Source organism: Trichechus manatus, unplaced genomic scaffold (genome assembly GCF_000243295.1).
Source record: "Trichechus manatus latirostris isolate Lorelei unplaced genomic scaffold, TriManLat1.0 scaffold00010, whole genome shotgun sequence".
In the NCBI taxonomy this organism is placed as follows: Eukaryota; Metazoa; Chordata; class Mammalia; order Sirenia; family Trichechidae; genus Trichechus; species Trichechus manatus.
In genome coordinates this window covers 21,436,181-21,451,995 of record NW_004443946.1, presented here as the reverse complement: position 1 = coordinate 21,451,995, position 15,815 = coordinate 21,436,181, and the positions used below count along the sequence as shown (strand labels likewise).

Sequence of the window (15,815 nt, the reverse complement as noted above, 5' to 3'; positions counted from 1 at the left end):
GCTATATAAACCATTTCAAGTCAGGACTACACATTATGAATGTAGTGTTTTTGGGCCCCTTGATGGAAATAAGGGAGAATGCAAGAGAAAAGAATTGTGGATTTAAAAAAAAAAAGAATTATGAATAAAAACTTCCCCATCATTTAGAATCACAATTATCAAATTTTAATGTTTTAAGAGATCTTAAGGAGGGGGAAAATGGAGAATTTCAAATTCTCATGGACTCATGGAGGCTGGATGAACCCTCTGAAACTATTGCCCTGAGATAATCTTTAAACCTTAAGCCAAAAATATCCCCAGAAGTCTTCTTAAAACAAAACAATAGTTTAGCTTAACTAGTAAAGAATGTCTGCCTTGAGCATTATGTTCTTTTAAGAACTGTCTATATGGGATCAAATTGACAGCAACTCAGGAAAATTACATAGGAACCTTAGGGGGCAGTGAGTTTATGTTAATAGGGAAGGAACAACTCAGTAAAGGAGGGTGAGAATGGTTGCACTACTGGAAGAACTGAATTGTCCGTGTAGAAACTGCTGAACTGATGTATGTTTTGCTGTGTACATTCTCAACAACAACAAAATAAATAAATTTTAAAAACTTGAACTGGAAAAAAAAGATTTAAAGATCTGAATTTAAACTCTTAAAAAAAAAAAAAATTAAAAGACCTGAATTTAAACCCTTAAAAAAAAAAGAAAAAGAATTAAAGACCTGAATTTAAACTCTTAAAAAAAAAAAGAGAGATCTTCAGGAGGAGATGATGATGAGGATATGAATAGTAGGTAACATTTATTGGGGGCTTGTTAAGTGCTCAGCCGTGTTCTAAATGGTGCAGCTATTATCCTTACTTTACAGATAAAAAAGTGAGGCATAGAAAAAGGTAGAGAACTTGTTTCAGGTTTCACAGTTAATGACTATTTTGCTAAAAAAAAACAACAAAAAACCCACTAACTTGGTGGAGTAAGTTGATTTGCCCATAATCATTTATCCTTTTCCTCAGTCGCCAAAGTTTTTTTACATCATCCACTGGATAATACATTTTGGTACAGTTATTATGTTATACCTAGTTGCTGTTAAGTTTAAAAAGGAAAAAAACTATAATAAGTACCATCTTTCTTAGATTATTTTAATATATCTTTTTTAGTTAACTCTCCTAATTTGTATTAACATTGACTTTGTTCATACTTTTTTCCCTCAAAAGTTCAAAATACTAAATTGTAATGTGGATGGGGAACATCTTGGCAGGAATGATTAAATGTTTGGTTTTTTCCTTTATAGGAAATGATGAGCAGGTTATCCTCCATGACGTTGAAAGGTAAATAGATTGTTGGTGTGTGAAGGTGACTGACTGTATTTTTCATATAAAGAGAGGCAGATATCTGTTTAGACCAGTGTAGTTTTTGTTTCTTGAAAAAAATCATGTGAAACCAGTTGTCTTTCTGAAAAATAGTTTTGAAATAAGGTTTTGATTTAAAAATATATACATTTGCAAAGAAGCCCTGGTAGCGCAGTGGTTAAGAGCTCAGCTGCTAACCAAAAGGTTTGGCAGTTCAAATCCACCAGTTGCTCTTTGGAAATCCTATGGGGCATTTCTACTCTGTCTTATCGGGTCGCTATGAGTTGGAATCGACTCGACAGCAACGGGTTTGGTTTGGTTTTATATTTGCAAAGTTGGTATGAAATCATAGTTTTCAGGTGAAAATTTAAAAAGAGACATTGGAAGGGAAGGGAACATAATACTTACTAGTAATAATAGCTGGTATTTATTGAGTTCTTATTATATACCAGGTGCTGTTCAAAGTGCTTTGTATGAATGAATCCATTTAACCCTCACAATAATTTTATGAGGAGACACTACTGTGATCTCCAACACAGATGAGGAAACTGAGTCACTGAGGTGTTAAGTTACTTTAAGGTCACGTGGTGCTGGGATCTGAACCTAGGCAATTTGGTCTCAGAGCCATGCTCTTAATCACCACGCCAGGCTGCCAGAAGATCCCTCTTCTAGCATCAGATTCCTACCCTTGCTTCCATCAGACCTGGCTGCTTTAAAGCTTTCTGTTGCTTTTTAGAAATCAAACACCACTCCCAAATCTGCACATAAATGCATCCTATAATAAATGAAAACATGAAACTCCTCTATTGAGTCACCTTCAGATATGCTTATTTAATGCAAAAAGCAAACCTATTATGAAATGTATAAAAAGCGTCTTTAATAGTACCTTTTTTTTTTAAACCTGAAAGTTGAACCACTGCCTTTTAGGAGAAGGCTGATTCGTAGTATAATATCTTTCAAGTTTAGCTGGATTGATTTTCTCATAAAAATGGAGGAGATCTCCACCCTGGATACCACAGGGTGGGACTCTGCACTGTTTGTGTGTATGTGTGTGCCTGTGTGCCTCTCTCTTGTTCTCTGTCTCTCAGCAGCGAGACCCTGGATGTGTTTGCCCATGAAGATGCGGTATATGGCTTGTCGGTGAGCCCAGTGAATGACAACATTTTTGCCAGCTCTTCAGATGATGGCCGGGTTCTAATCTGGGACATCCGAGAGTCTCCCCATGGAGGTAGGATCACAGTACAAAAGGCTGTTGGATTGGGTTGAAAAATTTCATGTCAAGTTCATTGCAGATCCAATTTATGACTTGAGTGATCTGGGAGAGGAAATGTGAAACTGTCACATGGGGCATAAATGTGTGTCTTTGGAGGTCCCATTCCCATGCAGATCTCCACAACCCTATCAGTATCTTGGTGTTTAGTGGCCCCAAGGAGCAGAAGATGTGGTTCTTCGTTGTTGAGAGTAGCCACCAAGGGCCAGCACTGTGGGTGGTGCTGACATGCACATCTTGATAGTTTCCTGAGAATGGGGGTGTTATGCACTCTCTTTCATCCTAGTCTTAGGCTTATTATTTGGCTGAAAGAACCATAAAACCGCACCTGGCTGTGTACTGGATCTTAAAATGATGGCAGATACAGTCTGGTTAAGGGGGATTATCTGTTTGAGTTCCTCCTCCAAATGTGTCTCTGAAGTATAAAATGAAGAACTTGTTCTGTTGAATTTCTCCAAAGCTCTTCAGGAAATGCATCTCATTTTATTTCCTGCAGAGAGATTTCTCTCTGTAATTGTCTGTCTTCAAAGGCTCTTTCCCCTACTACCATCTCGCACTGTGCCACTGCCACCCCTAACCCTTGGCACAGCTTTGTAATGATCATGCCTATGCACATAGAGTTACTGTCCTGCCTGCATTGTCCTGTTACTGTGGTCTGGGTCTTTTTATTGGTCTGTATTCCAAACATTTAATATACTGGGCTGTGCTCATCACTGAGGTTCAGGCTACAAGAGAAGCTTGTTTTTAGGATCAGGCAGGCAAGGCAGTGGCAAGCAGCAGCTGTGGTTGAATCACTGTGTGCTTGGAAGGTGAAATTCTCTTTGTCTAAACTGCTTGATGGCTGAGATGACTGAGCGCATCACCTGCCTGGAAGCCTGTGCAGGATTGCATTATGGAAATCATAGACTGGGAAGTGCTTTCTGTCTGTTACTTCTAACAGGTTCCACAGGAGTATGCCCTCTTAGGTAAGCAAAGTGATTCCTTCCTGATATATGTGGAGTGCCACAGGATTTCTAGGTGAAGTTAATTAGGAGCTGGGGGAATGCAAGAGAAGTTCATGTGTTAGGTGCATTTTTTTTTTTTTTTTTTAATATTCCACTACTGGGAGTGAAATCATAAAATTCTAGAATGAGGCCATTTTCTTCACTTGTACCCCTTTTCAGTTTAGGAATCAATGTGAACCAAAAGGAATAACTGCACTATTGTTTTGCGATACTTTTCATTAAATCTATGTGTAGTTTTAAAACTTTCAATTTCTGAAACCAGTACATTTGGATTAAAGGTATAATAATCCTACTAGTAATTGGCAGTGAATTTTTTTCAGCTGATGTGGAATTCAGTTTTACTTACTGTAAAACAGCTTACCTTCCCGGTTACAGTGCCCATTTTGTTTTGTCACAGCATCCGAATAGGTATTGTATATACTTCTAAGTATTATGGTTTAAAATTTGGTTAAATGTTTTTAAGCTGCTGTTTTCAGACTTCCTGTGTGCAGGAAGTGAGTACAAGGACTTGTGGGGACCTTGTGAGTACGGGTGACTGGGATAATATGCTACTTTGGGGTTCCAGCCCATTGGAGTGGTTATTAAAGAGTGTGTTCCTAGCCACCTTCACACTCCTGCTTGTCTGCCTGTCACTGGGCCAGGCACTGGAATGAACTGATCATCATTTCTCTTTTTCACAGAGCCCTTCTGCCTGGCCAACTATCCATCAGCCTTTCACAGTGTCATGTTTAACCCTGTGGAGCCCCGGCTATTGGCCACGGCCAATTCAAAGGAAGGAGTGGGACTCTGGGATATACGAAAACCTCAGAGGTGAGCCACCTATATTTGTAAGGTGTTAAAACTTTTCTCTGCCTCATCTCTCAGGTAATGTGATCAGCCCACAAGGGTTGTGAGACCTGTTGGCAGTTGATCTCAATTGGATATCTCCTAACGAGCACCGCGTCTCTGAAGCCAGAGGAGCCATGTTTCCAGGAGGCAGACAGTATGAGAAATCCACAGTCCTTGCTAAGGAGGAATCATAAACTGTGATCTGGACTCTAAGCAGGGTCAATTCTAGGCAAATGTATAAAGTAGTGAGCACTTCCCTTCAGTACTGCCTCCCCGCTTTAGGCCCAGCGCGCACCAGATGCAAAGGAGTTCTTCCCACGGAGGAAAGAGATCTGTCAAACTCATTGCTGCTGAGCCAGGGGTTCAAACCCAGGCTGGAGCAGGTACCTAGATGGGCTTCGGGAGGATGCAAACCCCCAACATTATATGGAAATTTTATTGTATATTCACATAAGTAAATTTTTCTGAAGAGGGATTTGTTTACTCCAAAGGACCAGTGAAGACAACAACAAAAGGTTAAGAACCACTGCAGTATGGTGTTAGGAACCTAACGTGTTTCCCTTTCTGTTTGCATTATTAAAAGAGTACACTTAGGACAATCCTGAACTGATGGTTTCAATCACTAATGGAGGAATTTCAGGCTTCATTAAGGGAATTACGCGGGGAGGAGAAGAGTAGGAGGTGTTTTTTTAAATCCAATGGGGGAGAGACCACCTTTTATGGCACCTGTGTATACAGCTGGCCTTGCTTTTAGACTTACATGCTTTGCTAGCTCCTCTGGGAGTTGGAGATAATTTCCCACTTTGTAAAGCAATATTGCAGAAGAATATTACGGAAAGTAAACCAGGTTATGATTTATTTCATGGACCTCAGATGAAAGGAGCAGTTAAGTACAGAGCATTATCTTCCTTGATGATTTTTAATCCTAGCTAATTCTTTCCATGGGGTAGGCAGAGGGGGTTTGTTGCCCAGAGGGGTACCCCTGGTGTTGAACAGGGGTCCCTGAGGCTCCACAGGGCAACAGAGATTTTTCCTGCCGTCTCTGCTGCATACATACCTGGCTCTTGCTTTTTTATGCTGCTGAAATGTGTATAGTGGCAGGACCTCTGTTGGGCCTTTGTACTGTGTGTTTAGGGAGGTTTGCTGTCTGCCAGGAAGACATCTCCTGTGTTCAGCTAGCATTCTCTGCCACTTCAGGCTCTGTAGGAACAAGAGTTCTGGCTCACCCATATTACAAAAGTCAGAATTTGGATTAACTATGCTAGCTGTCTCCTCCCAACCTGCCATCTCCCATACTTATCATTGTAACGAATAGCTGGCAAGTGGAGTGGGGCACTGAGCTATTCATCCCCAGTGGAAGGCTTGAGTAATTCATTATGTCAGCAGGGTGTTGAGAGAAGAGGTGTATGTGCTTGTTTTAATTTGCCTCATTCTCCCCCAACCTCCTCTACCAGATTCCTACTATGAATAGTATTTAGGCCCTGTTTCCCTTTCTACTTGTCTCCTCACTAAACATGGTTTCTTTCTTTTTTAAAAATTCCAAGGGATGATTAGTGTTGTGTTTTTTATAGTAACATTTATTAGATTTAGGTCTTTTGTGCAGAAAAGTATAAAAAAAACTAAAATTGCCCATAATTCCATCTCTAGATTATCTCTGTTATGTATGTTTTTTGATTGTTTATACATCACTGGGGGTCTTCTCTTTCCCAGTCTGTAGTCAGTCTATACAAAGGTAACTAGTCAACAGTTTGTTATGTATCATTCCAGAAAATAATTTAATGTATATGCTAGCATGTGTATGTACCCTTTATAAAATTTAGACTAAAGGAACCATGTAATAATACCCACTGTTGGAAACCTCTTTTTTCAATTAATAATATGTCTTGGAGCTCTTTTTTTATGTCAGCACTTGCTCATTCTCCACCCCCTTTCCCCAGACTCTCTGTTGACCCCTTTCCCCAGCCCCTGGTAACCATTAATCTTTTGTTTCGATGGATTTGCCTGTCTAGAAGTTTCATAAAAGTGGAATCATCCTGTTATGGATTGAATTACCCGTTGCTGTTGAGTCAATTCCAACTCATAGTGACCCTATATGGTGGAGTAGAACTGCCCCATAAGGTTTCCAAGGAGTGCCTGGTGGATTAGAACTGCTGACCTTAGTTAGCAGCCATACCTCTTAACCACTGTGCCGCCAGGGTTTATGGATTGAATTGTGTCCCCCAAAAATGTATGTATCAATTTGGGTAGGCCACGATTCCCAGTATTGTGCGATTGTCCACCATTTTGTCATCTGTTGTGATTTTTCTATGTGTTATAAATTCTACCTCTATCATATTAATGAGGTGGGATTAGTGGCAGTTACGTGAATGATACAGAACTCAATCTACAAGATTAGGTTGTGTCTTAAGCCAGTCTCTTTTGAGATAATGAGAGAGAGAAGTGAGCAGAGAGACAGGGGGACCTCATACTAAGAAGGAAGCACCAGGAGCATAGCGCGTCCTTTGGACATGGGGTCCCTGCGCTGAGAAGCTCCTTGATCAGGGGAAGATAAATAACAAGGACCTTTCCCCAGAGCTGACAGAAAGAAAAACCTTCCCCTGGAGCTGGCACCCTGGATTCAGACTTCTGGCCGCCTACACTGTGAGAGAATAAATTTCTCTCCGTTAAAGCCCTCCACCTGTGGTATTTCTTTTATAGCGGCACTAGATGACTAAGACACATCCTATATTTGATTCTTTGTATCTGACTTATTTCACTTAGCATAATGTTTTTAAGGTTCATTTGTGTGATGGATGGCAGGTATCTAACTTCATTTCTCTTTATAGCTGAATAATACTGAATAATACTGAATAATAATAATAATATATGTGTGTATCCCATTTTGTCCATTCTTCTGTTGATGGACTGTTACATTGTTTCCACCTTTTGGCTATTGTGAATAATGCTGCATTGAACATTGGTGTACACGTGCCTGTTTGAGCTGCTGCTTTCAATTCTTTGGGTATAATTCTACCTAGGAGTGGAATTGCTGGGTCATATGATAATTCTGTATTTAACTTTTTTAGGAATCGCCATACCAGTTTCCCACAGTGGCTGCACCATTTTACATTCCTACCACCAATGTACGAGTTTTCCAGTTTCTCCTTGTCCTCGCCAAAAGCTCATTTTTTTAATGGCTACGTAGTATTTCATTCATACAATGTACTCAGCAGCCAGAATTTCTTGTCTCCATTTTTTGACCATTTTAAACAATGATGAATTAATCCTGGTTGCACATCTATCTTGGCCTACTTTTGCAAAAATATCTGTAGGAAATTGTTGCATCAAAGGGTATATGTATTTAAATTTTTGATAAAAGTTGTCAAATTGCCTTCCAAAACAGCTGCCCTGATTTACAAACCTACCAACAGTGTATAAGAGAACATGTTTCTCCAGACCCTCACCAACACTTAACCTTTTGCTAATCTAATAGGGGAAAATAATATCTTCTTGTTTTGATTTCTTCTTTAATTATGAGTGAGGTTATATGGTTCCTTTGGTAACCTATAGTTTTCAAAGCCCATGTGGAAGAAAAGTCACCAATTAAGACCAGTTAAGACTAATTGGTAACCTTGACTGATTTCTTTCTTGGAATAGCACAGTGCCATGGGGACTAGGATAGCTTTGCCTTGTTTCTTTCAACTCCTCTAAAGTTCTATGAGATTTTTCTGAGCATGAGGCCGAAAAGGGGCATGAAATATTCTTGGGCTACAGTTCTTAAATTCACATCCACTGGTATTTTGAGATTAAATTGCAGATCTTTTTGATTCAAATACCCTCAGTACAAGCTGGTGTAGGGGAGGGGGAGAGAGCCCTTTGTCTTTTCCTTGCAGGACTAGGTTATTGTGCCAAGATGCAATGGATGATTTCTCTCCTGAGCACAGCTGCCTAGAAACCCTGACCCAAATCTTGGGTGAAGTTTTGAATCGCCTGGGAGGACAAACCTGGAACAGGATAGATCTATTTCAGAGATACTTGGAGTCTAGGGAGAGATTTTAGAGGATTTGTGAACCCCTTATAATTGCAGGTAAAATTGTGTGTTTGTGTATCTGAGGGAGTACACATGTAGCGTGTTTTCTGGGGAGGGGAAAGCGCTTTTAGCGGGTTCCCATAGAGACTCATGGCCCCAAAAGGATAATAACAGTTGCTCTGTGTTCTGGAGATTTTAGATTTAAAGCCTGTCGTGGCTCCTCGCCATGCTTATAAGTGGCTTCCAGTTTATAATAGCTTAGGAGTGTGGGTGAATTTCAGGGCCTACTCGGAAGGGCTACTGGCCTTCTAGAAACACGATAATCTCTTTGGAACAATGAGGGGCCTCACACTGAACCCCTTTTCCTTCCTGGCTTTCATCCTTGAATGGTTTCTCTGGCCTATCCGAAACCTAAACTGTACTTTTGTAGTTTAGCTCGGTGACCTGTAGGTATGTGAACAGGTTTACCTCTGGCTCGCAGAGTCAGCGGGGATACTTTCATCACACTGCTGCCCAGAAATAAGCTGATTAGAGGCTGGCTGGTAGCATAAAATGTCAGTCATAGAAGGGACTTTAGGAGCCCTGGTGGCACAGTGGTTAAGAGCTATGGCTTTGAACCACAAGGTCAACAGTTTGAATCTACCAGCCACTCCTTGGAAGCCCTATGGGGCAGTTCTACTCTGCCCTTTAGGGTCGCTATGAGTCAGAATTGACTTGATGGAAATAGGTTTGGTTTTTTGGTTTAGAAGGGACTTTAGTTATCATCTGATCTGACTTCCACATTGTACAGATTAAGAAACTAGCCCAACCAGGTAAGGGGAGGCAGTGGAAAAGCTTGATCATTTAAGTGTAGGATATGAAGCTATACTTCTTGGGGGTAAATCCAGGCAGTACACTTAATAACCATATGATCTTGAACAAGTTACTTCACCTGTTAGTACCTTATAATAATAGTAATAGCTAACATTTCATAAACACTGTATGTGGGAGCCCTGGTGGCGCAGTGGTTAAGATCTTGGCAGCTAACCAAAACATTGGCAGTTTGATTCCACCAGCTGCTCCTTGGAAACCCTATGGGGGCAGTTCTACTCTGTCCTATAGGGTCATTATTAGTCAGAATCGACTCGACAGCAGTAGGTTTTTTATGTGTGCCAGGGGTTGTGCCAATCATTGACAATTATATGAATTACCTTATTTAATCCTTATGACAATCCTATGGAGTAGGTTCTGTTATTCTTAATTTAGTGATAAGTCAAGGCACAGAGAGGTGAAATACCTTATTGGTGTATATATATCATACTCTCCCCCAGCTTTTTTAAAAAATAAAATAGGCTCCCTGCACATTCTAATTTTCTTTCATCTATACCTCCTTATGGAAACCCTGGTGGCATAGTGGTTAAGAGTTTGGCTGCTAACCCAAAGGTTGGCAGTTCGAATCTACCAGGCGCTCCTTAGATACCCTTTGGGGCAGTTCTGCTCTGTCCTGTAGAGTTGCTATGAGTCAACAGCAATAGGGTAATGGGGTATACCTCCTTGTAACAAAATTTTTTCAGGATTCCTCTCACAAGTTTCTCTAATACAGACCTATCCAACTCTGGAGTCTGAGTCCTTTAGTCTTTGTGGCTCTAAAAGTTACACCCCTTTTCATGGCCTCCTGTCCCAGCTCCTGCCTACATACTGGCTGTCCTGGTTTCTTACCCTTCTAAGCCTGGAAACCTGCATGTTCCACTTACTTTTACTGGAACAGAGGTTGTACAAATTGCCAGATTCAGTCCATAGAGATATTTTGTTGGACTACATGATATAATAAAGTTTGGAAAAGTACACAGAAAAATCCTAATTTCTAACTTCTCTTGAAAAAGTCAAAAGATCTGATACCATTGACCCTTTATTCTCATATGGAAACAGTCAGCTGGAGCTGAGTCCTGGTTTCCCCCTTTAAGCCTTTACAATGTGTGAAGGGTCCCACCACTTCTTGTTGTCTTACTCCAGGTGTGCTTTCCTTATTTACATTACTTGTCTGGCCCTGGAGGCATTGGTATTTGAAAGGTCTGCTTTAGACTAGTGAGCAGCCATCTAAGATGCATTAATTGGTCCCAACTCACCTGGAGTAAAGGAGAATGAAGAACACCATAAGCACAAGGAAAGTATTAGCCCAAGAGACAGAAAGGGCCACATAAACCAGAGACTTCATCAGCCCGAGACCAGAAGAACTAGATGGTGCCCGGCTACCACCAGTGACCGCCCTGAGGAAACACAACAGAGAGTCCCTGATGGAGCAGGAGAAAAGTGTGGTGCAGAGCTCAAATTCTAGTAAAAAGACCAGACTTAATGGTTTGAATGAGACTGGAGGGACCCTGGAAGACGTGATCCCCAGACTTTCTGTTAGCCCAAAACAAAAACCAGTCCCGAGGCCAGCTCTTCAGACAAAGACTGGTCTATGGGATGTAAAATGATACTTGTGAAGAGTGTGCTTCTTAGCTCAAGTAGATACATGAGACTAAATGGGCAGCTCCTGTCCAGAGGTGAGATGAGAAGGCAAAGAGGGTCAGGAACTGGTTGAATGGAGATCCAGCTGGAAATCCAGGGTGGAAAGGAGGAGTGTGCTGTCACAGTATAGGGAGAGCAACAAGGGTCACATAACAATGTGTGTGTAAATTTTTGTTTGAGAGACTAACTTGAATTATAAACTTTCACTTAAAGCACAACAATTAAAAAATAAATAAATAAAATTACCAGGGGAAAAAAAAATGTCCGCTTTAGAGATTTTAATAGTAGAGTGGGTCATGGGATGGGGAAAATTGTATATAAGTGACTAGACAAGGTTTCATTTAGTTAATTTAGATTATTCTTGCTGGTGTCTTTTCACAACATGTGTCACTGCCAACATCCTAGTTATGTCTTGCTTGGACTATTGTAATGTCCTCTGAACAGTTCAGAACTGAAATCCTCTGACATCTAGAAAGTTCAAGAAAAGCAATTTCCTCCACAGTCATTCTATTTGTCTTCCTTTTTCATTGCATATTTTATCTGTCTGCTCATTTACTACCTTTCTCTATTCTAATCTCTTCAATTTCTGTCACTTTATGTCAGGAACTGTTAGTTCTGTGACAGGTAACAGTGTCTTGATTTGACAAGGATAATAAAGAGAGTGGTTCTTTCCCATTCAGTAATAAAGCTGGGGCAAGCCAGGAATTTCTATGAAGACTTGTCATACAAGATGGTGCTTTAATGTGTTGTGTGAATGACACATCTGAAAATGGGCAATAGTTGTAAGTTCCTACTATCAGAGAAAAATTGCTCTGAGAACCTCATCTGGCTTTGGGGGCCTCTAGGTTAAGTGTTTGTTAAATAGAACCTATGCCAATCCTACTTATGTAGAGACCAAATTAAGTATAACTCCTTGTCTTCTGAACAGGCCAGGCAATCTCTGCCACATTGCATTTGAGGGTTGCTGTTACTCTTATGGGAAAATAGAGCCCAAGGGTTTAACCTTAAAGGCTAGAAAAGGTACTCATGCTCTGATGTTTGTTGAAACTACAAAGAATGAAGCTTGCCTGGTCTTGGCCTCCTTCTTCTTGGAATGCAAAGCCATCAGGATAGACAGAGATTTCTCATATTTTTGAAACAGAACACAAAAAGCACTATACATAGAAGAAAGAAAAAATTGATAAGTTGGACTTTATTAAAATTAAAAACTTTTGTTCATCAAAGACACTATTAAGAGTGAAAAAATATGTCAAAGACAAGTCAAAGTTTGGGAAAAAAAATTCATAATACATATACTGAACAAAGGTTCATGTCCAGAATATATAAAGAAATATCAGTAAGAAAAAAAAACCCAATTTTTAAAGTAGGCAAAAATGTTGAACAGGTGCTTTACAAAAGAAGATACCCAAATAGCCAATAAGCATTTGAAAGGTATTCAGCATCATTACTCATCAGGAAAGTGCAAATTAAAACCACAATGAGTTATCACTATACACTCAGAATGGTTAAAATTAAAGACTGATAATACCAAATGTTGGCAAGGGTATGGAGCAACTGGAACTCATACACATTTTAGGTGAGTGTAAATTGGTACAACCACTTGAGAAAACTATTTTTTAATATTTACTAAAGCTAAACATCTGACCCCATGATCCAACAATCTTACTCTTAGGTATATCTAAGAGAAATGAGTAAATATTTCTATCAAAGACACGTACAAGAATGTTCATAGCAGCTTTATTCACAATAGCCAAAAGCTGGAAACAACCCAGATGTCCAGTCAAAGGAGAACGGATAAATAATCTGTAGAATGTTCAGTAGAATGTTACACAGACATAAAAAAAGAATGAACTACTACAGATACCCACATTGATGTGAATGAATCTCAGCCATAATGTTCAATGAAAGAAGCCAGATACAAAAGAGTACATACTGTATAATTCCAATTATATGATGTTTAAGAAGAGGTAAGTTATAGAAGTCAGAATAGTGGTTACCTCTGGATAGGGTATTGACTAGGAAGGCATACGGGAAACTTCTGGGGTTTTATATCTTAATTTGGGTGGTAACTTCATGGGCGTATGCTTAAATAAAACTTTTTTGAGCTGTATACTTACAATTAGTGCACTTTATTGTTATATCTAAAAAAAAAAAAAATACAAGGTCATTACTGTCCTGGAGTGGGTATTTACCTTCTTTAGTATAACTCCAGTGACTTTAGCAACATCACCAGCTTCTTAGGGAGCTGGCTTGGAGGGGCAAGAGAGGGAGAGAGAAGAGAATTAGAGGACCCAGAAGTTTTGATGTGATTATGGAAACTGCAACAAAAAAGCTGGGGATCATTTAGGTGTCAAAATGATTCCTGGTCAGGGGACATGCGTTCTGGTTAGCCTTTCTCCCACTCACCCGTGTTCACCACATACATATACAATACTCAAGAAAATGTTCCATCCTTTGAAACCCTTAATAAAAAGCTTGTTTTCTCACCAGAATTGTATTTTCTTAACTTCTTTGTTTTTATTAATATCACCATCACTTTTATTATCATCCAGGTTGAAATCCCAGAGTTCCATTTGACTTTTCTTTCTCTCTTTGTTGTAAATAACTAGCCTTGCTCTGTGTTTAGTACCTGGCCACTTCTTTCAGTTCTTTGTGCCCGTGCTCAATTTCAGGCCCTTATCACTCTTTCCATAAGGTACTGACTGTACTGCTTCCCTAACTTGTCTCATGCTTCTAGCATATAGCATTGTTGTTGGTTGCCATCAAATTGGCTTCAAGTCATAGCGAGTTTATGTATAACAGAACAAAATGTTGCCTGGTCCTGAGCCTTCTTCATGATCATTGTTATATTTAAGTCCGTTGTTGCAGCTATTGTGTCATTCTACCTCATTGAGGGTCTCCCTCAATTTCATTGGCTTTCTAATTTACCAAACATAGTGTCCTTTTCTAGCAGTTGGTCTTTCCTGATGACATATCCAACGTAAGCAAGTTAAAGTTTTGTCATTCTGCTTCTAAGGAACATTCTGGTTGTATTTTTTCCAAGATTGATTTGTTTGTTCTTTTGGCAGCCCATGGTATATTCAGTATTCTTCACCAACACCAAATGCATCAAGTCTTCTGTCTTTTTTTCATTATCCAGCTTTTACATGCACATGAGGCAATTGAAAAGACCAAGGCTTGGGTCATATGCACCTTAGACATCAAAGTGACATCTTTGCTTTTTAAAACTTTAAAGAAGTCTTTTCCAGCAGATTTGCCCAGTGCAAGTTAGTGCCCAATTAATATGTCCTTTGATTTCTTAACTGCAGTTTCCATGGACGTTGATTGTTGATCCAAGTAGAATGAAATCATTGACAACTTCTCCATTTATCATGATGTTGTTATTGGTCTAATTGTGAGGATTTTTATTTCTTCATGTTCCACTGTAATCCATACTAAAGTCTTTGACCTTCATCAGTCTTCATTTTGGCAAGCAAAGTTGTGTCATCTGCATAGTGCAGATTAATGATTCTTCCTCTAATCCTAATACTGGGTTCTTTTTCATATAGACTAGCTTCTCAGATTTTTTATTCAGCATACAGATTGAAGAAATAAGGTGAAAGTACTTATTCACCTTACTTATACTGGCATATAGCACATAATCCTTAAGCATCACGTTTGTTATTCCCCTACCCAGGAGCTTCATTGGCTTCTCGTCATCTTTGTTCATGACCATATACCCAGAACCTCTAATGTGGGATGCTCCAAGAAAATATTTCTTGAGTGAATATATGACCTACTTTACCAGATAAAATCCAAACACCTCAAGCAAGCAGTCTACCCCTTCTCTATTCCAGTCTCCCTTCTCCCCTGACACTCTTCACATAACATACAAATCCATACACATACAAGCAAAGTACTCCTTTTTCTGTCTTTTTTGCTACTTATTCAAATCCTGGTTACCTTACAAGGTTCAAGAGTAAATGGTGGCCCATCAGGGAAACCTTCCCTGCTAGATCACCCTGTTACACACTGTTAAAGCGTCTGTTACTTTACTTACTGTGTTCCCCATGCATAGCACAGTTTTGGCACAGAGCATGTGTAAGAATAAATACTTGTTGAATGAATGAAGCTTTTGCTTACTTCTACCCATTGCTGTTGAGTCAATTCCAACTCACAGCGACCCTATAGGACAGAGTAGAACTGCCCCGTAGGGTTTCCAAGGAGCAGCTGGTGGATTCAAACTGCTGGCCTTTTGTTTAGCAGCCAAGCTTTCAACTATAGCGCCGCTAGGGCTCCTCCCTTACTTCTAGAGGAATGGGTATCTCTATTCAGAATCTCTGCAAAGTACTTATGGTCTGTGGCATTCATGTTGCATGGCTCAGTCATTGTTGCATCATTAATTATCTTTTAATATGACTTTGTCTTATGTCTCAGCCTGTTGTTGTCAAGTGTCATCAAGTCAATTCCATCACAGCCACCCTATATAACTGAGTAGAACTGCCTCATAGAGTTTCCTAGGCTGTGATCTTTTCTCCCACAGATCTGCTGGTGAGTTCGAACTGCTAGCCTTTTGGTTAACAGCCCAGTGCTTAACCATTGTGTCACCAGGTCTTTTTAGCTACACCAGTATTATGTCTTTGATTTCCTTCCCAGTGCCCATCAATTATTTCTCACAAAGGAGGCACTTGTCCTAATCTCTACTACTACTTGTCATGTTTTCTATGAATTTCTAAGGGCAGGACCATGTTTTATTCATCTTTAATCTTTAGTGCCTAGCACTCTCTAGTGCTTGGAATATTACAAACCCACAGTAAATATTGAATAAATGCAGTATTATACTCATCCCAAAATAGTCTGTATTTTCAAAGCTAGATTTATATAATGTTTTCTGGACCAATT

At 39.7% G+C, this 15,815-nt stretch overlaps 1 protein-coding gene across 2 annotated transcripts in view; it reads left to right on the top strand.

The window, feature by feature from the left end:
• The window catches only part of DCAF5 (DDB1 and CUL4 associated factor 5), a 107,900-nt gene that overhangs the window by 37,459 nt on the left and 54,626 nt on the right, over positions 1-15,815 (top strand). For both annotated transcript variants that reach the window (XM_004370978.2, XM_023726317.1), the window contains exons 3-5: positions 1,276-1,312; positions 2,422-2,561; positions 4,288-4,417. In XM_004370978.2, coding sequence (XP_004371035.1) covers positions 1,276-1,312; positions 2,422-2,561; positions 4,288-4,417 — 307 coding nt within the window. The remainder of the gene's footprint in view (positions 1-1,275; positions 1,313-2,421; positions 2,562-4,287; positions 4,418-15,815) is intronic.